Source organism: Corticium candelabrum, chromosome 19, assembly GCF_963422355.1.
Source record: "Corticium candelabrum chromosome 19, ooCorCand1.1, whole genome shotgun sequence".
NCBI lineage: Eukaryota > Metazoa > Porifera > Homoscleromorpha > Homosclerophorida > Plakinidae > Corticium > Corticium candelabrum.
In genome coordinates, this window is record NC_085103.1 from 2,698,351 (window position 1) to 2,723,124 (window position 24,774).

Here is a 24,774-nt window from a genome sequence, read left to right on the forward strand (position 1 = left end):
TCCTTTTCTATCCACTGCCTTCGAGGTAAGAAAGTTATCTCCATTATAATGGAGATAACTTTCTTACCTCGAAGGCAGTGGATAGAAAAGGAAGCTCAGTCGATCAAAAGTATTATGCAAATGTTTCCATGTCTCAAATCAAAGCCAATGGTTAGGAACACGACTTATTACTTCAAGTTCTGTATAACCTGACACGTGTTTTATGATACAGCTTATGAGTGAATTTGAACGAATCACTGGAGAAGGGATGGTCCTAGTTGCTATGGGCAGATGGGACTTATTGATGAAAGTGCTGGGATGCGAGCCCAACAACATAGGTGAAGAAGTCGAAGCTGTTCACACGATGGAGAAAGAAGTCATGTCTCTGAAAATGAAGAAGAAGGGAATCAATTCAATAATGAAGAAAATCACGGTGAGCAGAATATTGTAGTATGTCCATGGTCTTCCTCATGTTATAACATGACACCTATTCAGTCACAATTAACATATTTGTAAACAATCCACTTTTCTGAATGTAATACCCTACAACTCACTGATAACTAGAGGAATCTGTAGTTTTGAGAGTTTGTAGAATATTTTAATTAAAATTTACATAGCTGTCTGCATTTCTGAATAAGCCTGCCTGTACAGTATCTATCATTCCTTGTTTGGCTGCCTGTCTGTCTGTCTGTCAATAAATACATTTGATACATGAAGGTGAAACCTGCATGCATGTAAGATATTTAAACCAGCTAGAACTAATAGCCCTCCTGACTTCCATATACTACCTTTGCACGTGTCTGTCTGTCTATATCCTTGCTTGCCTGGCTGCCTTTATGCCAGTTTGTGTCTATGTTTTGTGCATTTTGCATGTCTAGCAGCTTACACATTTGCTTGTTTGTCTGGTCGCATTCTTGCTTACCCTGCTGTTTACTTGCATGTGTCTCTGTCTGTTTGCCTGTGTCCTTGTGTGCATGTGTGTAGCTGCTTGCTTCTATGTCTGTTTGTTTTCTTGTCTGCTTGTCTGTCAAAACCATATACATGTAATATTTGAATACATGAAATCTAACACAGAGCAGGCTACACAAGTAACTACTGTTCTTTTTGCAAAGGTAGATTACAGCAGGTCTGTTTGCATCTCTGGCTGTCTGGCTGCTTGAGTGCTCCACACATTGATATGTTTGAACTTGATTTATGAAGCACTTTCTTTTAATTACAAATTGTGGATACTAATAATCATTTGTAGAGATGTTGTATTGTAATAATACTACTTGTCTGCCTGCCTGAATGCTTTCTGTCTCAAAGGTGTAACTATTTAAAAGCACTCATATTTACATCACTATTTTAGTACAGAACAATTGACTATATATGCTTGAGTCTAAGGACTGTTCAATGTCCATCAACTAGATATAAAAGCATTGTCTATTAATGAACTATATCTTTGTTCTATTGATTTCTTTCTTCTATTGATTTCTAAACTGTTCCTTGTTTGTTTGTTTCTCCACTCTTTATTCATTCTTCTGGTTTTTAGTAGCATTTTGCCTGCACTGAGGTAAGATAACAGAAAATTAACTGAAATTCAGAATCAATTGGCAACAATATGATGTGGCCTTGATCAGTTAAGTTTCTGTTCTGTGATATACCTCAACAGGCAGAATGCTATAAAACCAAAGGGACGAGTGAAGCATTGTTGGTGTTTTTACTGAGTGTGTCTAGAACAAATCTAGCTTAATCTGTAAGTGGGTGGTGTGTATGAGTCTGGGTGGGTGTGTGGTGTGTGTGTGTGTGTGTGTGTGTGTGTGTGTGTGTGTGTGTGCGTGCGTGCATGTGTGTGTGTGTGTGTGTGTACCGTCATGTACACTGTATATCTGTCTGTCTGTTCACATTGTTCCCTGCCTGGTTGCTTGTTTGTTTGTCTCCTTGTCTGGCTGCTTGTCTGTCAGTTTACTAATGTCATTCTAATTTATAGTAACAAATAAAAGATTGAAATAATACTCATAGCTGAGATATATGTTCTTTAGTTTTGGGGACTTATACAATCACATTCACACCTTCCTTTGTTTTTGCATACCTGCATAACATTGTGTATATGCCTGCTCTATTTCTTGTCTGTGTCTCGAGTAAATCAGACACTAATTTCTGAATTTATTTATAGTCATCTGGAGATGGAGAAGAAGACATTTTTACAGTTTCTCCAACAGTGACTGTTTTGGAACAAGTTGAAAGGGCAGCGAGAATCATCACACTGATCGGTGCTGAAAAGACCCTTGTCGCTAAATTGTCAGAGCCAGAACAACTTATGGCAAAGACACTGACAACGTTATTGGCTATCTACTATGTCTATGACGTGAGCTACCCAGAAGAACATTACTCTTTCTTGTGCCTGATGCAAGATGTCCTTTTGAGGGTCGCTGACAAAAGTTCAAGACCAACACGAACGAGGTCTTACGCTGCTTACCTGATCAACGAAATGGATGAGCTTGCGAGTCAACAAGGACACTATAGTAGCTGACTCTGTAACAGTTTGTTTTGCTTTAAATAGAAGGTTGTGTTATAGTCAGTTGGCTATCAATAGCAAATTTGTGAAAGAATTTTTAGTAGATTGGAAGTGTAGAAATAACACAGTTGGGCGTGTTGAACAACACACCTTCAGCAAATAACACATGTGTAGTGTGTTATTTTGGGCTTTAAGGAAATAACACGCCTTTGTGTGTTAAAATAACACATTTGGAAGTGTAGAAATAGCACAGTTGGGCGTGTTGAAACAACACACTCAGCAAACAACACATGTGTAGTGTGTTATTTTGGGCTTCAAGGAAATAACACGCCTTTGTGTGTTAAAACAACACACTTGTTTTTACAGTGTAACGGTGTCTTTCATACAGAAATTACTACTGACTTTAAACTATCGTCGCTGGATTTCTACAGCAACAAATAATAAAATGATCTAGCAGAGAAGAAAAGTAGAGAAACCGTAATGACATAGTGTACGTTTTGGTCGAAGTTGCTGTCTTATGTTCTTTCTGTTTCCCGACATCGATTGTTGCACTTGCGAATTGTTACTGCAACTAGGAAAAGATATATGACAATGCACTGAGTAGTTCCATTTTGTATAACTCCTAACTCAGGAGATCTTGTTGCTTACAATAAATGATCAGAAAGAATTATACGGTTAAAAAATTGCGTACTGGAAATATGCACGAAAAGAGTATTCTAACGCTTGACCTCACGCCTTTCAACTTTCTACGGTAGCTGAACTGTCTCGTGTTCGAGGTACAAGAGGGTAAAAATGTTGAAATGAAAAACGAAAGAGATCCAAGAATAATTGTAAACGTGCTAAGCACATTCACAAACTGCAGTTGACACTATGTTTGTTGTGGTTCTTCTTGTTGTTTTGAAACAGTTGACAACTTATTATAACCTCGCTATACAAGTATTATTATATAATGTACCTTTGAAACCAATTTGTGCGTTGTCCATAAAGACAGACTGAGTGTTGCTTTCGTTTTGTTTTCGTATTCGTCGGACAACCATGACCTGTCAAATTCTTAAATGCAACAACGTTATTGCTAAACAGAACGTTGAGCCAATTTACAATATAGATGCAACGGCTGCACTGTGACCGTTGCCATAGGAATCTATGACGTTGTCTACCCGTCTTCCAAAGTCTAAAATCTAATTGTAAAACCTGTACAGTTATCTATAGAATTACTTTTGCAAGTTGCACAAACCACTGAAATCCAATGATTGCCAAGATGCACTGGAATTGCAATAATTTCGTACTCGAATACACTTGCCTACATTGCATCAGTTTTATACATTACACTAGGTGCTAAACAAAAAGTTATACAAACAATTTAACTGACGTACATGCTGACAAGCTCTTTGAACACCTTCATAACCTCGGTTTGTGTAGCACGGAATAACAAAAGAGCTCACAACAATGACTCTTTTGTCATGCTTTACATTGAAACAAAATGAAAATGAATACCTAAGCTATTCTTTAGCAACACAGTCAGATATCTTTAATACCTTAGAGTTGATCTCTTCCGCAAATATTTTGTGTGCTGCTTTGACGACCTTCATGAAAAGCGAAACACAAATTGTAAGTTAATTTAAAACAAATCATGCCTACTTCTATAAATGCATGCATAAATCCTAGGGTGTGTTCAAATCGCGTGAACAAAATAGTCCCCAATGAACAGAATAGGAGCAAATATGAACAGAATAGGAGCAGATATGAACAGAATAGTCCACGTGAACAGGATTGTCCCCGTGAACAGAATAGTCCCTATACAACAGTGCAACAGTAGACATCTTATTTCTCAGCATGCGCATGCGCAAAAACCAGTGGCCCTCAAAACACGGCGCGCTGAGTACATCGTCCACTCTATTATGTACTCATGCACGTACTCAACTCTACGACTAAGTACACGATTTGCCGCTCTGACACTGACCCGTATGTCTGCCCCTTATGTTCATATATAGCACTATTGAATACACTACATCCGTCTCCCCTTAGATAAAACTACAGCTGCATAGGCACAGTCACAAACAAGATTACAAGTCTAAACGCTGTGGTGGTCTCCTTGTTCTGTTAGATCGTCTGAGTCCTGTGGTTGATTCAGCTTAGGGTACTTCTGTTTGAGGTACTTTTGTTTGTAGGCACTCGTCCACATTGGGTGCTTCGTCATCGTCCTGTATCACTTCTTCCTCTGGGCTTGGTAAGTCTGGAAAGGTCAGCTCTTGTTCTGGTAAGTCGTCCTCTCCTGGCGTGGATCCAGCTTCGTCTCCATTATTCCTGCGACTGACGGAATGTCTCTGCCTTAGATGGTCAACGTGTCGCTTAACCCTTCGATCGTTCCTTAGAGTGCACAAATAGGACAATGGTCCAAGAACTTGTGCTATCACTGCAGGAAGCCAAAGTGGTCCTGTTGCAAAATTTCGGAGGTAACCTGTCTGTCCTACTTGCAGGTTCCTGTTGCTGTGTCTTTGATCATGATAATGCTTCTGTTCTTGCTTCTTGAGTACTTTTCTCGTCAGATTCGGCCGTGACAAATCTAGAACGACCTTTGGTTTCCTTCCAAACAACAGCTCCGCGGGAGATATCTCTGTTGTAGAATGAGGCGTATTTCGATATGACATCAAAAATGTTTGCAATTTCTCCTGGATTGTGCCTTTGTCAATCTTTTTGAGACCTTGTTTGAGCGTTTGCACTGCTCTTTCTGCTAGCCCATTTGATGAATGGTAATAAGGAGAGGATGTTACGTGAACAATTCCTCTCGCCGCACCAAACTGGGCAAATTCACTACTTGTAAAGCAACTGCCATTGTCGGACACTACCACATCTGGCAACCCATGCACTGCAAAAGACACTTGCAGTGTCTCCGCAGTGACCTGCGTTGTAGCCGTTTGTACTACGTACGCATCTATCCACTTAGAATATGCCTCGACAACAACTAGGAACATCTTCCCCATGAAATGTTCTGCGTAATCCATGTGTATTCTAGCCCACGGCTTACCGGGCCATTCCCACAGGTGGAGAGGAGCATGAGATGGAGCCTTCGCATGCTGTTGGCAACAGTGTTGCACCGATAAGAGAATTTCGCCGATATACCGATAACCGATATGCAAGCACACAATGAACCGATACCGATAGCCGATACCGATATCTGATAAATTTATACTATTTTGTAGATACTAGATAAAGAGTGATGTTCATTTTTTACATATGTCAAAGTTCTTCTTAATAAATAACAATGTTTCTGTTCGCTCGGGTGCTAGCCTGTTACGTTTATCATTACAGATGTTGCCAGCATCAGAGAAAACCCTTTCTGAGGGAACAGATGTTGCAGGGGCACTTAAGTAGCGTTGTGCAAGCTCTGACAGAAGTGGAAATCTTCTGTTGTTTTCCATCCACCAGCTGTCACAGCTGGCCTGGTGAAAATCTATTACTGGTTCTGACAGATAATGGTCAATGTTCGATGGAGTCTTAGAACTTGCTGAACAGGAGCCCGTTTCTTTTAAAATATCTGAGAAACTTCTCCAAAGTAAACTTTGAGGTCTCTTAGGAGAGGGTGGGCAAGTGTCCTCTGCACATGAGTCAGGATCTGATTTTGTTTCTAGCAGTAGTTCATGACATTTCTCCTGAAGAAGACCTCTAGCAAAACTTCTTTCTGATGTGTCACTGAAAAACTTGTCCTTGAATCTAGGGTCCAACAGTGTTGCTAAGACTAAAGAGTAGTTATCAGTTATGTCCGAAAATCTCTTTTGCAATGACTTTAGAATCTCATCCTTCATTGACTGAATTCCTTTGTCATTATGTTGCTCTTTCAGCGTCCTATGAAGCATTCGAACAAACGGAATGACTAATGATATGGTCGATGCATTAGATGAGACTGCTTTTGTGATTTCCTCGAAAGGTTCAAGTACCTCAATAACTTTTGCAGCTATTTCCAGCTGTGTTGCTGTCAGTTGGGGAATCCTATACTCTGAGGAATAAGCAGCTATGGCCATCTTTTGTTCTATGATTGCTTGGAGCATGTAGAGGGAGGAATTCCATCTGGTTGATACATCTTGTGGTAGGCGGTGCTGAGGTAATCCGAGACTAACTTGAATCTTTTGCAGACGTGAATGGGCAAGTGATGAATGTTTAAAGTGACTAACAATTCTGTGGCAGACGGCAAGCAGATCTTTAACTCCTTTTTGAAACAACAGTCCATCCCCAATGACTAACTGTAGTGTATGGGCAAAGCAGCCATAAGATGGAACACATGCTTCTCTCATTCCCTTGACCATGTTAGCAGCATTGTCTCGCAGCACCAAGTGGACTTGGTTCTTCTTTATGTTCCAACCGTCCAACATTTGCAGGAAAGTATGACACAGGTATTCACCAGTGTGAGCCTCTTCCAGTGGAAGGACATGAAGGATAGCAGATTTTCTTTCAAAATCATCAGTTAACCAGTGAGCAGTAAGACTAAGGAAGTTTGCAATACCATCATCAGAAGTCCATCCATCTGTGGTAAAACTGAAGAAAGACACTCCATCCACCTGTTTCCTGACTCCACTCCTCACTTCTTCATAGACCTTAGGCAGAACTGTCTCAGTTATGTATCTTCTACTAGGAAGAGAATACCTCGGCTCAAGCTCACGTAGCAGACGAGTAAACCCGACATCATTCACTATTGACAGGGGCTGTGAGTCAAGGGCAATCATTTCAGCGATTAATTGATGCACTCGTTGTGCGCGTGAATTATTGATGTCCCATTTCCGTACGTCCAGCAACGACTGCTGGAGAAAGCACGCAGATGCCTTGGTTTGCTTTCGGTCTTTAGCCTTCACCTTCTCCTCCTCTATGGCCCTTTCGTATGCCGCACTCCTATCTTGGTGTCGAGTTCTCAAGTGATGCTGGAGATTTGTGGTGTTGAAGGTTTTTGTCGTCTGTCCACCGCGTGATATCTTCATCTTGCAAGCCTTGCAGCGAGCGAATCTTGCGTCCTCAGTTACCTCAAAGTACTCCCAAATGGGAGACTTCCGTCTCGTCTCCGCCGACATGCAGGCTACTCACGTGGTTCTACAGTACCGTTCTGCATACGCATGCGCAATCTATCGGCGAGCACCTACGCGCAATTTACCGATTCCCATACGGTACCGATATGCCTATATCTGCCGATAACCGATAGCCGAATCTTGTGTCCTCAGCTACCTCAAAGTGCTCCCAAATGGGAGACTTCCGGCTCATCTCCGCGCCTACTCACGTGGTCCTACGTTCTGCATACGCATGCGCAATCTATCGGCGAGCACCTACGCGCAATTTACCGATTCCGATACAGTACCGATATGCCTATATCGGCCGATAACCGATAGCCGATCCGATTATCGGTGCAACACTGGTTGGCCTGTTGGTGCAACGGTAATCTGTTGAACTCAAACGATCCTTTTGGCGTGTTGATTGTTGTCAATCTCTTCGATTCTTTGTCTAGAGGGATTTGGTTGTACTCTTATGACAAATCCAACTTGGTAAACGATTCTCCTCCTGTCAATGACGCAAAAAGATCTTCAGTCTTTGGATTCGGGTACTATTCCACTTCTGTTGCTCGATTGACTGTTTGTTTATAGTCACCACAAATTCTAACGCTTGTGCCCCCGTCTTTCAGTACGGGCACAATAATTCTAAAAGCTAAAAATTAACATGTATGTGACGTCATTGGTCCATTTTGGTGTATTACGCACCGCCCACTTCTGAAGCCAGGCTACGGGCCTGCTGGGTGCACCAAATCGCGAAGCAGCGAGTACGTTTCAGCTCCAATCACTGTTAGAAATGCCGCTACTTTTTTCGCATTGTCGTCTCCGTTTCCTGTTGCCAACATAAACTGGTCCATTCTCTCTTCGTATGATATCCAATCCGTTGTTTAGTCATACGGCTCTATTCGACCCAAGAGACCTATACTTGCGTTCGCTGCCATCCTCGTCGCCAGATATTATGCACTTAGACACGTACTCAACTCTACGACTAAGTACACGATTTGCCGCTCTGATACTAACCCATATGTCTACCCCGTATGATCATATATGGCACTATTGAATACACTACAAATGTCAGGTCTAGTTCTGCTAGGACCTTCTGCTGTGGCCTTCATGTTGAAGACCGCACACCAATTGATCGCGTAACGCTGTATTCAGGCTGTCCGCGAACTCGCAATCTTTTGCTAGGCGGCGCAATTCCGCAAGGTAATTTGCAATTGATTCGCCCTCTTTCTGCTGTCTCTTATAAAATATGAACCTTTCTGCAATGACTATCTTCCTCGGTTTGTAATGATTCTTCAGCAATGTGATGAGTGCGTCGAGGGTCTTAGCTGGTGGTTTAGCTGGACTGACGATTCGATTAATAGTGAGTACGCTGTCTCTCCGACTGTCGTGAAGAATATTGCTTTCAATTTGTCCGCGTCGCTAATGTTGTTGGCGGTACAATAGAGCAGAAAGCGTTGGTGATATTAATCAATCTTGTCTCCTGGTTGGAGTGGTTCCAAATGTTCATACTTTGTGTGGCTCTGCGCCATCCTCGCCGCCAATTTTGTGTTTGATCGGTAGACACAGGCTCGATTTGTTAGAGACTCACTTGTTATTACACACTCTACAACGCTCACTAACGTACTACCAGAGCGTCTACTTCGATAGTTAATCGTTAGGGCTGCACCTTGATTTTTTATGACACGTCCAAAAAATCACTCCTGCCTCACCCTGGCTACGGCGGATTGGTGCCAGCGCGCGTGGTCAGACAGACAACTAAGTTATTGATATTTATTACTGATTCCAGTTCCCGGATTACTTACTCTACACGGGTATGCCAACGGAAAACACATTTGAATAAAAAAACTCAGCGGCCCTCGACCTCCAAACACAGGTGGGCGGGTTACCCCAATCAGACAATTTTTTCGGTGGGACCTAATGTTACTCTAGAGTAGCTATGCGTACTTCCGTTATAATTATGAGACTATTACAGGAAAAGATGTCAAAATTCCATTTATGTGAATGTTAAGGGAAAGTAAAGCATATTCCGTGGATAAATACCATCAGTGGAATCTCTAAACACATACCATTCATGGGAAATGGAATCACCATAACGGTTTTCCATTCGTGAATTCTATAAAATGGAATATGCATTTCCATTACCTAATTTCCATGGATGGATGCTTGGTATATGCATTTTCCAGTAACAGTATTTGTATGAATTACATTAATGGTTGAGAGACTTATGTTTATGGACACAGAATACAATTCAGTAAAATTGATGTGTTCTTCAAACTGACAGTTACAGATACATTGTTTATTTACAACTAGTGAATGACTAAATGACACCTTCAGCCAGAGGTGTGCATGTGTCATATAATGGTAGACTAAATAGTCTGTTAGCGGAAAGGAAGTTCATCTGATGCCTCAATCTCTGCATGCAGTTCTTGCAGGTTGGGATCCTTGTCCAACTTCATTTCAGATCTTTGTAAAAACTTCCTCAGCCATTGCTGCGACAAAGCTTCGCATATCCCAGGCTAATTGGAATGTTGAAGTCTTCTTTGTTTTTTAGCTTTCGTGAAGGTATCTTACAAGTTACTCTGTTTCTCGTAGAGTTACCACCATCTGTTTTATGTCCTGCAGTACTTCAGTTCTCGTATGTCGCTTCGAACGAAAAGGAGATTGGACTTGTTTGTCATAGAGTCCTGCACAGTCCTGTAACATCTGAGCTGGCAGACTCACCACTTTTTGGTGGTGCTTATGCAGTTATGTTGCTGCCTGAGAGTCTCAGTGCATTTTTATAATGAGATTATGATGTTCAACTGCCTGATCAATCGGTTTCCCATGGCCTGGTATTCCCGTGGAATTGATGGTACGATTGTAGGTTGCAATATGTGCCATCCATTTTGAAAAATCAGCTTTCAGGTTTGCTAGTAAGTTTGCTGCTTCAACACTGTAGTTTCGTCGTCTGCTTGCAAGAAAGAACAGGAGCCAGATTCGCCATTGCCGAATTATTCCTGGTTCATCCTCATACTTGATGGCATCTCGTAGGTCATGGTAGAAGAGTGCAGCATGTACAAATGAGCTGTGAAAATTATGGTCATGATCTGCTTCTGGCTGTTGTTCATCTGTAGGAACAGCGATAGCTGTGTCAACGAACTGGTTTACTAATTGGTTAATCCTTGTTTCAGTGAGTGGAAGTTCATCTGGTGGTAGTGTATGGGACTCATCATCAAGCTTCAAGAAGTCGACAAGAGATGCAATCAAGTGGGCATCAAGTGCGTTTTGTAGAAATTCATCTCCTTGTTGGAATACCTTGGCATCACTTGTAACAGTTCTCCTCTTTACATTGTCTCTAAGTTGAGCAAGTGGCCCTGGCTGATCTGAGGATCCCCAAGAAAGCAGAAAGATGACCTTGAGACACTCCCATTGAAAATGAAAGTCACCAGGGTTTTCTTTAGCCCAAGTCAATTTGTCTCTAGGATTAAACTCTGCCACTTTTCTGCGCTTAGCTTCTCTTATGGTGGAACATGTCGCCTGATCTCCTACAACACACTGGTGAGTCATGCCATCAATGTTGAGTCTTCTTTGAAAGTTATCCAAAATTGTAACATTGTTGTCAATTTAGCTGCTGTCAATGTCCATGAGAGGCATGGAATAAAGAACTGATTTGTTGGTCTTCTATCCATGTCTAGGATTGCTGCATTTGAGGAGGCCATTGCAACTTCTGAAGTAATGTACAAGCAGATTTTTCACATAACGTCTACCTGCATGAATAAAGTACTCATCGTCTTCATCAGTCGGCAGCAGGTCGTGGTGGTTTAGAGATGATCTACGACATTGTGGTATACCAGCTGTACTCAATAATTCCTCAGAAGGGACATTCATCACTTTAGTTGCCAGACGAATTGTGAAGTTCCAAGATTCATGGTGCCTGCCCTGTCTCTCATGCAGTACGTGTTTGTAAAAATTTATGTTCGCGTAGGCAACTATTCATGTTCCATGTTGGATGGCATTGCTTGACGCAATTGCGTCAGCTGTTTGTTCTACCAAACGCAGAATTTCATAATATGATAATGACACATCTATGTGATTCAAGCCTGTAATGACCTGCTTGCTAATTCCTCGAGCAAGCAACATGAGGCCCACAAGAGTTTGAAATCCATTTACATGAGGGCTGTCCTTCTTTGGCAAAACAATAAGAGCAAAAAGGCTATGAACGTCTTTGACTGTCATAAATGGGAAAGTAGTGTGTTCTGGATCTGTGATATATTGACCAATAGAAAATAACAGTGTCGTTAGGTGAGGAGCTGTCTCCATGAGTAGGTCTTTTACTGTTCAAATTTAAATTGGTGAACTGATCTTCGGTTTGATGGATTGCGTGGACCAGTTGACAATATTCCTTTAGTCTGTCGAAGTGTCACAAGTTCAGCATCTATTGTATCCCGCACTCCATCTCAATTCACAGATTGTGCTTGTTCAAGATGCCTTTGTAATTGACATAGTTCTTGCTGCTTCATCTGAGCTACAAGGTTGCCCTCATCTAGATCTTTCCGTAGTGATGGCACTTGAAGGCAGCTCAGATGCAACTGACTCTGTAAATCCAAGATCTCCTCAGGCTGTAGTCTAGCTTCATGTAACTGTTGTTTTAGCAAACTTTGCTCTTCTTGTGTGTTTTTGATCATTTTTGCACGTGTATCTGATGGTCTGTAAACTGCATTTCGTTTTGCGAAGCTAATTCACGAAGTTGTCTCTCCAGGTTCAGTCGCTGTTGCCTCTCACTCTCCAGCTCGTCCGTTTGCTGCTGTATTTTCTTCAAGAGGTCGACTACATTTATGTTTGTGCTAGGAAGGCCAGAAGAACACGGTCTCCTAGAAGAGTCATGTGCTATATCGTTGTTCACACGCTTCCTTTTCAGGCCGAAATATTTGTAGATACTGTTTCCTTGGTGCTTTGTCTTCTTTCTTTGTACTCTTCGTCCAAAGACATCTCTGACCACCTTTCCGACGTCAGCTTGAAGCCTTCGAGAAGAGGAGGCTTCTGGTGTGACTGCCATAGTAAATATACTTACTTCTGCCTGGACGTCGTTTGTCAACAAACGCAGGCTTTGTTGGAACACACGTTAAGACAGATCAATGCGTAGCTTACCTATAAGCATAGGCATAGAAACTTGCAGAGGCGCCGGAGGGACACATGCCACTTCACTACTTGATTTTGGTTTTTGATTTCGAAGTTTGATTTTGGCCAAGTGTAGCTAATAAGTCAACAAAAAGTATACTGTGTGGCAGTGCCCCCTCAGTTGTAACAATGTTTGATGCTTTCAGTCCTACGCCCCTATTAAGTACTAGCGGTCTGCTGAGTCTGTCACTGTTTAGATCACTAGTTCTACGAGAAAACCATCCGCGAGTGTAACGAGTCCTACGCATCTTTTGAACAAAGTAGGTATCATGACAAGCTGCAATGCCGGAGTCACGGATTCTGTAGATACAGGCTGAAGAAAACTGCGCATGAGTAGTAAGCTGGGCACGTGAATCTGCAGTCACAGACTGATGATACCAACTACACTCTCTTCTGTACGTAGGAGCAAATTTAAAATAAGTACCATTATTTCTAAACTTACCCAACAAAAGATATGATTTATTATTCAAATATTGAGAAAGAAAGGTGGTCTTAGCCTGCCATCGCAAAGAATAGCTTCGGAATCCTAGACTGCATAGCGCAAGCCGAACTCCAAGGCTAACAAAAGGGGGGTTGCAACACCCACAACCCCTACCCTAGATCCGCCACTGCTAAGCCATACATTGTCTAGTCTACTGCAAACAACAGGTTTTCAAGAAAACGGGGCGTCAGAACATTCTGTTCTTTACTAGGTAGCTAACGACCACGCATGCTAGTTGTTAGTTCAGTCGAGCAGCCTAGAGATTTCTCCACTCTACTGTACAGTGTTCAGTCGGTGATCATTCCCAGTGTAGGGTACAATTGACCATGCAGACCAAAGAGCAGTCCGTTGGTGTCACTACAGCTTAACTTCACGAATAGTAATTATTATTCTAGACGCACTGATGGAATCCGTCACTAGGCATTGAGATCTCAAACGTACAACTTACGCAGGTTTGAAAATCATGATGAGATCGGCACGCAGTCTGAAGCGTATGTACCTGGTCAGAGTAAGACTCAGTCACAGTGAGTCTGACTCAGTGGTTATAAGCTGTGTTACACTGTAATGCTGTCGTGCAGTTCACTCTCTGAATAGCGCGCCAACAATTTAAGAATTTGTATGACAATATCTTATAATATCCTGTGTTAATCAATAATGGTCCAGCTGTGTTTAACTGGTAAGAGTTCTTGAGAGGTAAGACAAGGATAGTTTGCCTGCAAAATTGCAATGTTTGAATCAGGAGGATGCAGACAAGGACCATCCGTCAGAGTCAAGCCTTCTGTCTTGCATCCAAGCCGCAAGAAGGTTTTCAGCGGGTGTGTCGAGCAACGTAGATGTCGCTGCTCCTTCTAGTGATACGGAGGGGAATCTCATTGATCTAGGATTCCTTGTAGAGGCCTCAAGTGGTTCTATGCTTCACTTGAGAAAGCTAACTGAAGAATTGCCTGCCAGCAAGAAGATGCAGTTTCTTCACTTACATTGGAAACCCTCTCCTTCTTTCTGCCTTCGCTCTCATCAAGTGACAAAGAATAAGAATAGTTGGACCGTCAGTTTTCAGCACTCATGGCTGGAGAAGTTTCCCTGGCTGGTGTACAGCAAACTCCTTGATGGAGGAATCTGTAAGTTCTGCATACTGTTTCCTGACGCATCACCATATGGAATAGGAGCCTGTTTGAGTCACGAGTTTGAGGATGGATCGGAGAGGCCAGTAGCATTTGCTTCACGGACACTGTCATCAGCAGAAAAGGGCTATGCCCAAATAGAGCGTGAATCACTGGCAATAATTACTCATTGGCCGAAGATTTACACTGGTGACAGATCACAAGCCTTTGGTCAAAATTCTGGGACCTAAACAGGGTATCCTGGCGTTAGCAGCAGCAAGGCTGCAGAGGTGGGCGCTAATTTTAAGTGCATACGAGTACAATCTGGAGTATATGGCTGGAGAGGAGAATTAGGAAGCTGATATGCTGTCCCGACTGCCAATGGAAGTGAATGTCATAGACCCTAACCAGGAATTGTACCATGTGGATTGATGTGAAAATCTATCTGTAACAGCAGCAGAAGTAGCACAAGAGACTAAAGCAGATCCAATTTTGAGACGGGCATACCAGTATACATTGTCTGGATGGAACTGGAAAAGTCACATGGATCCAAGGTTACAACCCTAGTCACGACGGTCAGATGAACTTAGCGTTGAAGAGAACTGTTTACTCTGGGGAACACGTGTGATAATTCCGCAAAAATTAAAGTCAAGAGTTCTAGCAGATCTTCATGAAAATCACCTAGGTTCGAATGAAAGCATTCGCTAAATCGTATATCTGGTGTCCGAGTTTGGACATGACGTTGGAAGAATTGTGCAAGAAATGTGAAATTTGCCAAAGTCAGAGGAATAAACCGCCTGCTGGTATTCCTCATCCATGAATGTATCCCACAGCACCTTGGGAGAAAGTTAACGCAGATTTCGCGGAGTTGGAAGGTCAACATTATCTTATTATGATTGACACTTATTCGAAATGGTTGGAGGTGCATGAAATGGGCACTAGTACAACCGCTAGTAGGACAATTGCTGCAGTATATGTCGACTCCAAATACCTCAACAAGAAAAACGCCATCCGAATTGCTAATGAAGAGAGTCTTACGAACAAGACTAAGCCTTGTTAAACCTACAGTTGGAGGAGAGATTCGAGACAGACAGGAGAGCCAAACAGAAGCTGCATCCAGAAATCGTGAGATGTTGCCTGGAGAATCAGTGGCAGTATGGAACCCAAGACAAGATAGTCGGGGACGGTGGCTCTCTGGAACAGTAGTTCAGAAACTGGGACCGAGCAACTATCTTGTAAACGTGAATGGTCAGGCTAGGTATGTTCATGTAGACCATATATTACATCGTGATATCAGAAGTTTTTCACAGGATGTACATCAGGAGCAAGCTTCCAATACTCATGATATTACAGCGACTATGATTCCACCACAAGCTGGGAGCTATTCCGAAGTCAGTGCTGAGAAGACAATCTCATCAACAGACTCTACCAGGGAAGACTCAGTACCAACTACTCCTAGCCACCCTGAGTTAACAGACACGGTCGGAACAGACTGATAACATGCCAACAAAGAAACCAATTGAGAAGTCAACAGAGAGAGAAAATCGACGGTATCCCACAAGGAACAATAGAAGACCCCCAGGAGATATTGAGAGATTTAGTGGAAGGGAGTATAGTAGAGTAAGGGACTATGGGACTACCCCTAGTACTCATTAGCATACTGATAGAACATGACACTATATACTACTGTGGCATGTGGTTAGCCAGCTTTGTGTAGTCTGGTGTAGTCTGGTGTAGTATTGCGTAGACACTGTAAGCGAGCTGCAATAGAACCAATATATAGTCGGTAACGACACTATTATGATACAAGCAGCGACCACTAAACGGATCCCGGGATCCGTTTATGTAACCCTGTCTGTTAGAAGGTATGACCTTTCAAAGCTAATTGCACCGGAAGAAGGCTGTTTGAAACCAGTCTCTCCCCGGCGAGGATTGACAATCCAGAGAATGACGAAGGCGGGGAGAGACTGGCTCGAGTCTAGTCTACACCAATTAGGTGATCTGTTAGGCTGGATGCATCAAGTATCATGGATGTATGGATACTGTCTCAGGGTGTGCATATGTTCTAACTAATAAAATTGTGAGCTTGCATCACTAGGCAGACCTACGGCACATGCACATTCTATTTCACGTTCCGTTCTGCGTTCCATCCATTCCACGTTCCTTGTTTTATATGCCCAAGTTGTCGTCAAATGTGGCGACTTGGACACAGGCGACAGAATCACGGGACACCATAGGAACATCCGGGACGTCTTACTTTAACCACGTGATTTGCTGGAGACTGCTGGAGAGAACGCGTCTTGTCAGGTACGGCACTGTACGAGTCGATTGTTATAATACTTGCATATAGTGTTTATTGTGGTAATTAGGCCACATTTTAGGAACAGCCTATGGTAGCTAGCGACCTCTGTTAGTCTACGCGTTTTCGTGTACAGCTTTGGTAGTCAATATTGATGGCAAGGTGTACAGTTAGGTAGATGACTGTATGGTACGTAAAATTTCGGTTTCTACTGTCTGCAAATTAAGCCGTGTAACTGCAGTATCTCGGATATTCCCAACTCCCGGATATTCGCAACTCCCGGATATTTGCCCTACAACCAAACCACTAACTATTAAAAATATATTGCATGGTATATATTTGTATACTAGAAAGTGGTAACGGTTTCCTATTTTACCTGTTTTGCATTTTAAGCAAAGTTGCCTGTGATGACAACAGTACATGTACTAGATTTGGTTGTCGTGGCTTTCTTTTGAAACCGAAATTGTTGCTGTTTGTCTTACTTCAACAGGGACTTGTTAATTACTCAATTGAGAGGTATTGCCATCGCAACAGATATATGTCTACAAGAAACTAATCAGGGCCTAGAGCCCCTATGTCACACTACGATTTAGCTAAACCCAAAAAACCGTCCAGCTGGAATGTTAACAGTTTCCTGGCCAATTGACGTCTTGCCCACAATGCTGAGGATCTTGTTGTGGAGTATCTCTGCGTTTTTGTTCTTGAGAGGATGACAGTGGTGACATCAATGTTGCCGTACTGAAGACAGTACGTACAGTATGTACAGTAACCATGTATTTATTTATACAGGGGAAACCTTCAGCCCTAGGGCTAATCCTCCAGGCACCCTGTGAGGACAACTGTATTGTTTCAACTTTGTATGTACTGCACGAGTACTAACTAGCTAAAAACTACAGAATGTACTGTATTCCTGCACCTTTTGCTGCATGCTGGTATAAGCTGCAAAATACCAGAGTGCCAGTACACCCCGGGGACTCCGGCATGCCGCAAATAATGGGGGTAAAAACCCTCATGCTGTGAATATTTGATGAATGATTACAGTACCTGAAGAGAGACCAACAATTACGTTAACCATGATGAAGTGCAACACAACAGAACAAACTACGTAATCTTCAACAACTAACAGCTAGACATGCTAGACTGTACGATGTTTGTTCATTCCATTTCTTGGAATTCTTCATCTTCATCATCTTCACGTTCAGACAGAGCATTCTCCTCATACTCTTCTTCTAGCACATCCCACGCTTCCTCTTCACATGATGTTGCTGTCCTGCTGCCATTTTAAAGCATGCACAATACTTGCCCTTGCGTACCAAGTGCGGCTCGCTCTACACCGGCACTGTGCACTTTATACCGGTATGCCGGTTTAGGTACCAGTTATGGACAAACTAGTTTTGGTAATTTTTACTTATACCGTCATGCAGGCAAAGGTGCAGGAATACAGCATTTGTCCAAAACTTTCAAATAAAATAGGGATAACAGCAGGTTTATATTCATCAATTAATGTTTGTTTGGAGTATTTGTTTTCCTTGAAAGCCTTTCTTTTGGTTGCTGCACAACTAAATTCTCTTGCTATACTATTGATGGTGTTCTTTCTCCAAGGCTGCACCATTGAATCGTCTTTTTCCTTTGCTATATCTTTGGACCATGAACGTAAATGTCTGGCCTGTTGTCATTGTCAATGTATCTTTGTCTAGTTGATGATGGATGAGTAAGCTATTTGAACACGTGTGCACATGTACTTAAGCAATTTTGAGTAAAACGTATTGACTGTGTTTGAAATTCATTAGTGATTGTTTGGAATCAGGTTATTTTGGATTATGACTACCAGTCTCGTAACTCCTCTTCATTCGTTGAGAAAACGCAAGCAATTAGTACCAAAGAAATTTTTATTGGCAGAAAATGGTAGTGTGAACTTGGAGCTTTGTGCCAGAAAGTATGACTCACACTGTGCATTGAGCAATTCAGCAATCACGGCTGATATCTGTTGTGGTGGTAATGAAAAGGTTTGTAAAAGTGACACTCCTACTCTACTGGATGGTGTTCAAGAAAGTGAAACAGAGAGTTCAGATAATGTTTCTAATTTTACTGATGCAAAACCTAAGTACAGGTTGATTATCATTCATAGACTTAATCGCTCGCAGACCGGTGAGAGAGATGGACAATTTCAATGCAGTAAATGTACGAAATGTTTTCGTACAAAAAAGCAGTTGACGAGTCACATGCAAATACATAAGAAAATGTTTCGATGCTATGAGTGTGAGGAATGTTTCAAGCATCAGATTGAATTGCGAAAACATTTAAAGTCAATACATAATATTGATTATGTATTTCGTTGCAAAACGTGTGGGAAGAGATTCAAGCAGTGTAGTGCGCTAAACAGACATAAACGAACCCATTCGGGTGAGAAACCATTGGAATGTGAGGTGTGTGGAAAGAAATTCTCGGATAAAAGACATTTGCACAGGCATTCCTTAATTCATACAGGAAACAAGGAATATTATTGCGATGTATGTGACAAGGGTTTCTTTCAGAGATCTAACTTGGGCATACACATGAGAAGTCACACTGGAGAAAAGCCCTTTGAATGTGATAATTGTGGAAGACGGTTTACAACTGGTGCTAGCTTAGACGGTCATCTGGGAATCAAGAATGCTCCAGCTTGCATAGCAATGTCTTTGAAGCATCATGAGGAAGATACACAAGAAAATGATTGTATGGGTAGCAGCAGTGGAACGTCTCAGGCTCAGGATGGTTATGAGGAGGCAAACGAGTTTGAAGGCGTCAACGTAGAAATCGAGTCTCAAGAAGGCAATACAGAAGTAAATGGATTTCCAGATAGTATGGAGACAGCAAGCGGACTTCAGGATGATATAGAGTAAGAGTCACTGATGTAAGTGTATTCTCAACAGAGGTAAAATAATAGCATAATTTTTTTGTGATAACTAATACAATTGCACTGTAAATTTATAATCTCTGCTTCTTGCCTTGAATAGTCTGTTGGTAACTTTAATATAAATAAACTTGTGACCAGTGGCTGCAATAAAATGTGTGTATCCTTGTTAAGTGTTGCTTTATGTTCCACGTGTAACTTTGCCTTGTGATGCCTCTTCACTGTGCACTAGGAATGAAAATGATGCCCTGCATGCACAATGCTCCTTTCATGCATGCATGACCAGTATGGAATAATTTTGGGTGTGTTCGATTTGCAGTTCTAGAACTGAAAATGAGGGCGTGTCGGAACTGTTGGAACTGACAGAACCAGAACTAAAAATTGAACAAAAAATTTTTGTAGACCGGAACTGCTGACTGAAACAATGTCAACGCCTACTACGGCTTCATCAGCTAAAGATCCATCGACTACCAGAGCGACTTCAGCTAACAGCGCCTCTTGTTGACCTTTTGATGGATGCCAATCTTCCTCAAACGGAGCGATAGAGCGCAAGAAACTATCAGTATTGCTGTCTGCCAATAGTGCACTGTCACTCTTCTGGGACTTTTGCAGAAAAGAGGCGTGTCAGTCTTAGCCTCAAACTTCCAGACCAGAGAGCACGCTGTCAGTTCTAGCAGTTCTAGAACTGGCGGAACTGCAAATCGATCATGCTCTTTGTGTACTGCTGTAGACATTTGGTAATGATTATGTTTCACACTGGTGTTAATTTTGCTTATGCCCCTGATGAGGGATGGCTTTTGTTGCACCTTCTGCAACCTTTTATGTATAGTTAGTTGCATCATACTCTGAGATCTGCATGCAGTGGACAGTAACAGTCACATATTGACAATCAGTACAGACGTTGATCACCACAACATACCAGTGCCATACACAAATCAATGAGTCATACAAAGCTCCATAAGCAAAAATCCAAAAATCAACATCAACATCCAACTGTGCTATTATTGTATGTCACTCTGTTCAAGGGCGTGACAAACGAACTTCATCTCCTGTTGCAACTGAGTTAGTCTATTGATCTCAATCTTACTGACGATGAGTGATAGCAAGCCAAAACAAATAGCTACTGTCAGTGAAATAGAAAGTAGAAGACCAAAGAATGGGGTTGAAAATGCCACTGTGTCCACAGAATCGATCAAGAATATAGTCAGGAGGGACGGAAATAGAGCAATTACTGTCAGACTCAGCCACAGGAAAAAGAAAAACAAGGAGACAATGATCTGTTGATGGCATCGTGCCGAAGCTGTGGTGAGAGCAAATGCTGTTAGTTGTTCTGCCACAATCACACTATCAACAGAGGCTGCAAGACAACAGAATTTTAATAGCACTGTTACAGTTTACAATCATTCCATGATTCAGGATATATTAAGACATCAAAATATAATCATTATTAATGATTATTTATTTATAATTGCTATTCATATTATTTAAGTTTGTCTATGTGAAGTTTGCTCTACCAAAAAGAGGCAACAACCAATAAATAATGCAACTTAGAAGAGTCCAGAGTAGTACATGCACAAGTGTGTTCGTTGCTTGGGAGGCCAAATACAACTGATGTAGCAACAGCTGTAAGTGTCTACAAATCTACCAATTACTAGTCAATAAACTGCTGTTACAGCCGTGCAGACCTTGTCTGTCTGTCTGTCTGTCTGTCTGTCTGTCTGTCCGTCTGTCTGTCTGTCCGTCTGTCTGTCTGTCAATAAATATATTTTCTATTTAAATCAAGCCTTTACATCATGAACAACTAAAAGAGAAATGTCCACAGCAACACTAACACAACAGGACCATTACGCTAATAAGTTTGTCCGAGATGACTTTTGCATTGCATCGTTGAAGTGTGACTGAAATGATTGATCGTCACTTGGTCTTGAACTCGAGCTCATTTTGTCTTCCTTCATCATACGTTGCGTTCTTTGCCAGCTTGTTCAAGTACTTACTGCTTGTTCGCCCCAACAGCCAAATGTTCGAAAACAAGAGGAATGACCAATGGCAGGCCGTTCTAGCAGCAGCTCAGAGTTATACTTGGCCTCCTTCTTTCCTCCTGTTCATTGCTGCTACTCCTTCTCTGGAGGCTGCCTTCACTAAGTCCAAACACCATGGATGACCCAATGACACATCTAATTCAATGTCTGCACCTGACTCTGGGTCAAAGACGAGGATCTCCGACCTCTTCTCACTGTTGACATACCTGTATTATGGCTCTAGTTTGTATAGCAAGTTGAGTTGAGACAGGCAGTTAGACCATGCTGACACAATTGAGTTGTGAGTGTGCACTGGACCACCCCCAGTCGTAAAAGAGATTAGATGGTGTCTGTCTGTCTGTCTGTCTGTCTGTCTGTCTGTTTGTGTCAGTCGGTTGGTCTGTCTGTCTATCTGTCTACTAAACAAACCACCTGTTCTGTAACAACCATTAAACTGGTATTTAGATCGTGACAACTAAAGGCCTAGAATTATTAAAGCAATAATTTAAACACGAAAACAATTTGCAGCTCACCTTTGTTATCAATACTTGGGTCAGCACTATCAACTTGCTCGCATACTTCAAATTCTGAATAGATACCATTGTGGTCTGAAAAGTAGATATTTGTCCCTGGTATCTTCCCCATGGTCACTTCAGATGACTGACATTTCAAAACAGAACGTTCACCTGGATTTGTGGCGTAAAAGACGAAGTCAATTCTCATAGGATCTTCATGCTTTTTACGATACACATTCTCTGGTCTGTTGATGGTAATGCCTTTTGTGCTCTCATTGCCTGCTATCTCTAACCATGCATCTTTCATTTGGCCGTAACTTGTTATGATGTTGTAAGGCTCAGTAAGAGGAGTCGAGTTGAAGTCTCCACAAAGTATAGTAAAACGAGGTCTATGACTCTTTACAAATTGAACAAGTTGAAATGCCTGGCAAACTCGATGTGATTGATTTTCATCAGGCACTTTTGATCCATATGTTGCCATAAGCTAAATGAGAGAGACCCAGTCATGAACTCATGGTCTTGCCTGCATAGCTTTAGATGAGGCAATAAAACAAATACAAATGGAAAAAGTGAAAATCATTCAAAAACGGCATAAAATAGATTGATGAATGCATCTGACAATGCCAGTGACGTCTCCCACTGCTACAAAAACAGGTATGAAGGGAGAAGGCCAATAATAGCAGTTAAAGCACACATGATCAATATAGCCAGCAGCAGTGGCAACACCAAGAAAGCACACCACAGTGGAAACGACAGTATTTCAAAATGTAAATATACGAAAACAATGTCTAGTCAGTATCATAGAAAAAATTTAGAAAAATTGTCAACAAAAGCAATAGCAACAACAACAATCTTACATGAGTTGTAAACACATGGATTGGTCCATGTTGTGGGTGCCTTATGACAGTCATGGCAATGCCCCTTCCACCCAGTTTGTCTCCTTTGAATATTTTTCGAGCAATTGAGGGACCGCTGAGTAAATACTCGCTAAAGGCAATCTCCTCAATTGGCCAGCATGAGAAGATACACAAGCCACTGCCAATAACACCACTGAAAAACAATTAATAGGGCAACTAAATACATTTTTGCACACACACACACACACACACACACACACACACACACACACACACACACACACACACACACACACACACACACACACACACACACACACCAGACATGCAAACAGAACAACAACGACGACAACAACACTGCAAAAAGTGTAACAAGATAGAATTCAATCCACAGGTATGAACACACCATACACAATGAGATTCACTGAAATTTCACCCACAAGTAGTTGCAGCTACTCTAAGTCCACCAGTTGAAGCTTACCTGTAAAAATAGTGAGAATATGGAAAGACAGTAGCCAAGCATTGTTTCAAGTGCAAATAGTCACTCTTGCACCAAATCTACATCCAAAGTATGTTTCATATACCATAGATAGTGAAAACAATACATTCAAATGCAGCCACGTGACCTCTTGCAGTGCTACAATATCCAATTCTCCAGTTGCCAGGTACTCAGCTATTTTGCTCAAGCGCAAATCTTTGTGTTTGGAGATTACTGCAAAGCCCCTGCAAAGTGACAAACTATGAGACAGATAAGATCTTGGGACAGAATTGACCATACCAAGCACTTGAAGCTCTAAATTAACTAAAGTTTGTATAATTTAACAATACAGTCGCATGTCACTTATCCGACCCCTTGGGACCAGACCCCTGTTGGATAAGTGAGTATGTTGGATAACTGAAGCTGTTACGTACTCAACTATTGTTCATATTACTACAGATTTTTTTCAACATTAGGTATACTGAATGTAGATGTGAATTTAAACGAACCAAATGTCTTATTGATCTAGAGATAAAAATTACACTGTTCATGATTGATTGTGAACTTATATAATATGCAGAATATGTTATCTGTCATATCATCAATATTTATTTTTAACATTTGTTTGTTAATATTTTTAATGTTTATTTATTAATATCTATTTATTTATAATTATTTATCTGTCATGTCATCACCAGCTTGACCTGTAGGATATCCGGCGTGTCCAATACGTGAACATCGGATAAGTGACATGCAACTGTACGTTGTTTCAATAATTTATTGAAATCTCTATTTTGCCTTGTGCCAAAGATGCTGTGACAACACCAAAGGATAACATAGAAAATTGACTAAATTAAAATCTGAAATATAGACCACGTTTAGAATTTACTAGAGGTGTGGTTGTTCGTCCCTTCATGACAACAGTGAGCCTGCTGCGCAGTCACAACAGCAGGATAAGCTACAAACAGGATCGTAATTAATTAATTGATTTAATTTTTAATTAATTAATTAAACTGCTATTGTTAAATTATTGATTAATTAAATTATAAATTAAATTATAAATTAAATTATTGTTAGATTATTGTTACATTGTTATTTAATTAATTAATTAATTAACAGCCGCAATTCATTAATACGTAATGAATGTATCCATATCTGTGCTACATGTTCCCTTTGTGCTAGAGAACTTATAGGATTACTGATTCCTACTGCTAGGTAATGTGGTAGTGCTAGCTTAGTGTGTGCTACTAACAACACTTACCAACAGTTCAATGTCAGAAGCCGAATTGGGGGCGAGGTCTCGGTCATCTCTACATTCGTTGTATGCATACACGTACACTATACAACACAGTGTACATGTACCCGTCCTGAAAGAGGCCGTGTAGTGTGGACAGTTTTCGCATGCGCACACCCGTTTAGCTAACGCACGTTATATACATTGTTCTAACGTACGTTACAAGTATCCAC

The 24,774-nt window shown here is 41.4% G+C and overlaps 4 protein-coding genes across 4 annotated transcripts; 2 read left to right on the forward strand and 2 right to left on the reverse strand.

Annotated features, from left to right (window-relative positions):
- Positions 1 to 52: 52 nt before the first annotated feature.
- Positions 53 to 2,827, forward strand: LOC134194925 (uncharacterized). Its single transcript, XM_062663907.1, has 3 exons — positions 53 to 150; positions 212 to 412; positions 2,135 to 2,827. Exons 1-3 carry the CDS (start codon positions 115 to 117, stop codon positions 2,489 to 2,491), a joined length of 594 nt encoding a protein of 197 aa, XP_062519891.1. The 5' UTR covers positions 53 to 114; the 3' UTR covers positions 2,492 to 2,827.
- Positions 2,828 to 5,578: 2,751 nt separating this feature from the next.
- On the reverse strand, positions 5,579 to 7,867 carry LOC134194570 (zinc finger BED domain-containing protein 4-like). The gene has a single exon (XM_062663514.1). It carries the CDS (start codon positions 7,531 to 7,533, stop codon positions 5,698 to 5,700), a length of 1,836 nt encoding a protein of 611 aa, XP_062519498.1. The 5' UTR covers positions 7,534 to 7,867; the 3' UTR covers positions 5,579 to 5,697.
- An 8,649-nt stretch (positions 7,868 to 16,516) lies between these two features.
- Positions 16,517 to 19,772, forward strand: LOC134194860 (zinc finger protein 37-like). Its single transcript, XM_062663840.1, has 2 exons — positions 16,517 to 16,554; positions 18,354 to 19,772. The coding sequence occupies exon 2, from the start codon at positions 18,367 to 18,369 to the stop codon at positions 19,426 to 19,428; it is 1,062 nt and encodes a 353-aa protein (XP_062519824.1). The 5' UTR covers positions 16,517 to 16,554; positions 18,354 to 18,366; the 3' UTR covers positions 19,429 to 19,772.
- A 572-nt stretch (positions 19,773 to 20,344) lies between these two features.
- LOC134194895 (putative neutral sphingomyelinase) lies at positions 20,345 to 24,701 on the reverse strand. The gene is made up of 6 exons (XM_062663876.1): positions 24,569 to 24,701; positions 23,456 to 23,552; positions 23,311 to 23,387; positions 22,830 to 23,022; positions 21,991 to 22,456; positions 20,345 to 20,796 (listed from the first exon to the last, which is right to left on the reverse strand). The coding sequence occupies exons 1-6, from the start codon at positions 24,634 to 24,636 to the stop codon at positions 20,441 to 20,443; spliced, it is 1,257 nt and encodes a 418-aa protein (XP_062519860.1). The 5' UTR covers positions 24,637 to 24,701; the 3' UTR covers positions 20,345 to 20,440.
- Positions 24,702 to 24,774: the final 73 nt, after the last annotated feature.

What these genes read in the sequence shown, in the direction of transcription:
- LOC134194860 (XM_062663840.1), top strand. Translation starts at nt 18,367, where the DNA reads ATGACTACCAGTCTCGTAACTCCTCTTCATTCGTTGAGAAAACGCAAG.
- LOC134194895 (XM_062663876.1), bottom strand. Translation starts at nt 24,636, where the DNA reads ATGCATACAACGAATGTAGAGATGACCGAGACCTCGCCCCCAATTCGG. An exon ending in CTTCTGACATTGAACTGTTG is followed by an intron (nt 23,553 to 24,568) that starts GTAAGTGTTGTT and finishes GTCACTTTGCAG; the next exon opens with GGGCTTTGCAGTAATCTCCA. An exon ending in TATTCTCACTATTTTTACAG is followed by an intron (nt 23,023 to 23,310) that starts GTAAGCTTCAAC and finishes ATTGTTTTTCAG; the next exon opens with TGGTGTTATTGGCAGTGGCT.
- LOC134194925 (XM_062663907.1), top strand. Translation starts at nt 115, where the DNA reads ATGCAAATGTTTCCATGTCTCAAATCAAAGCCAATG. An exon ending in GTCTCAAATCAAAGCCAATG is followed by an intron (nt 151 to 211) that starts GTTAGGAACACG and finishes TTTATGATACAG; the next exon opens with CTTATGAGTGAATTTGAACG. An exon ending in CAATAATGAAGAAAATCACG is followed by an intron (nt 413 to 2,134) that starts GTGAGCAGAATA and finishes ATTTATTTATAG; the next exon opens with TCATCTGGAGATGGAGAAGA.
- LOC134194570 (XM_062663514.1), bottom strand. Translation starts at nt 7,533, where the DNA reads ATGTCGGCGGAGACGAGACGGAAGTCTCCCATTTGGGAGTACTTTGAG.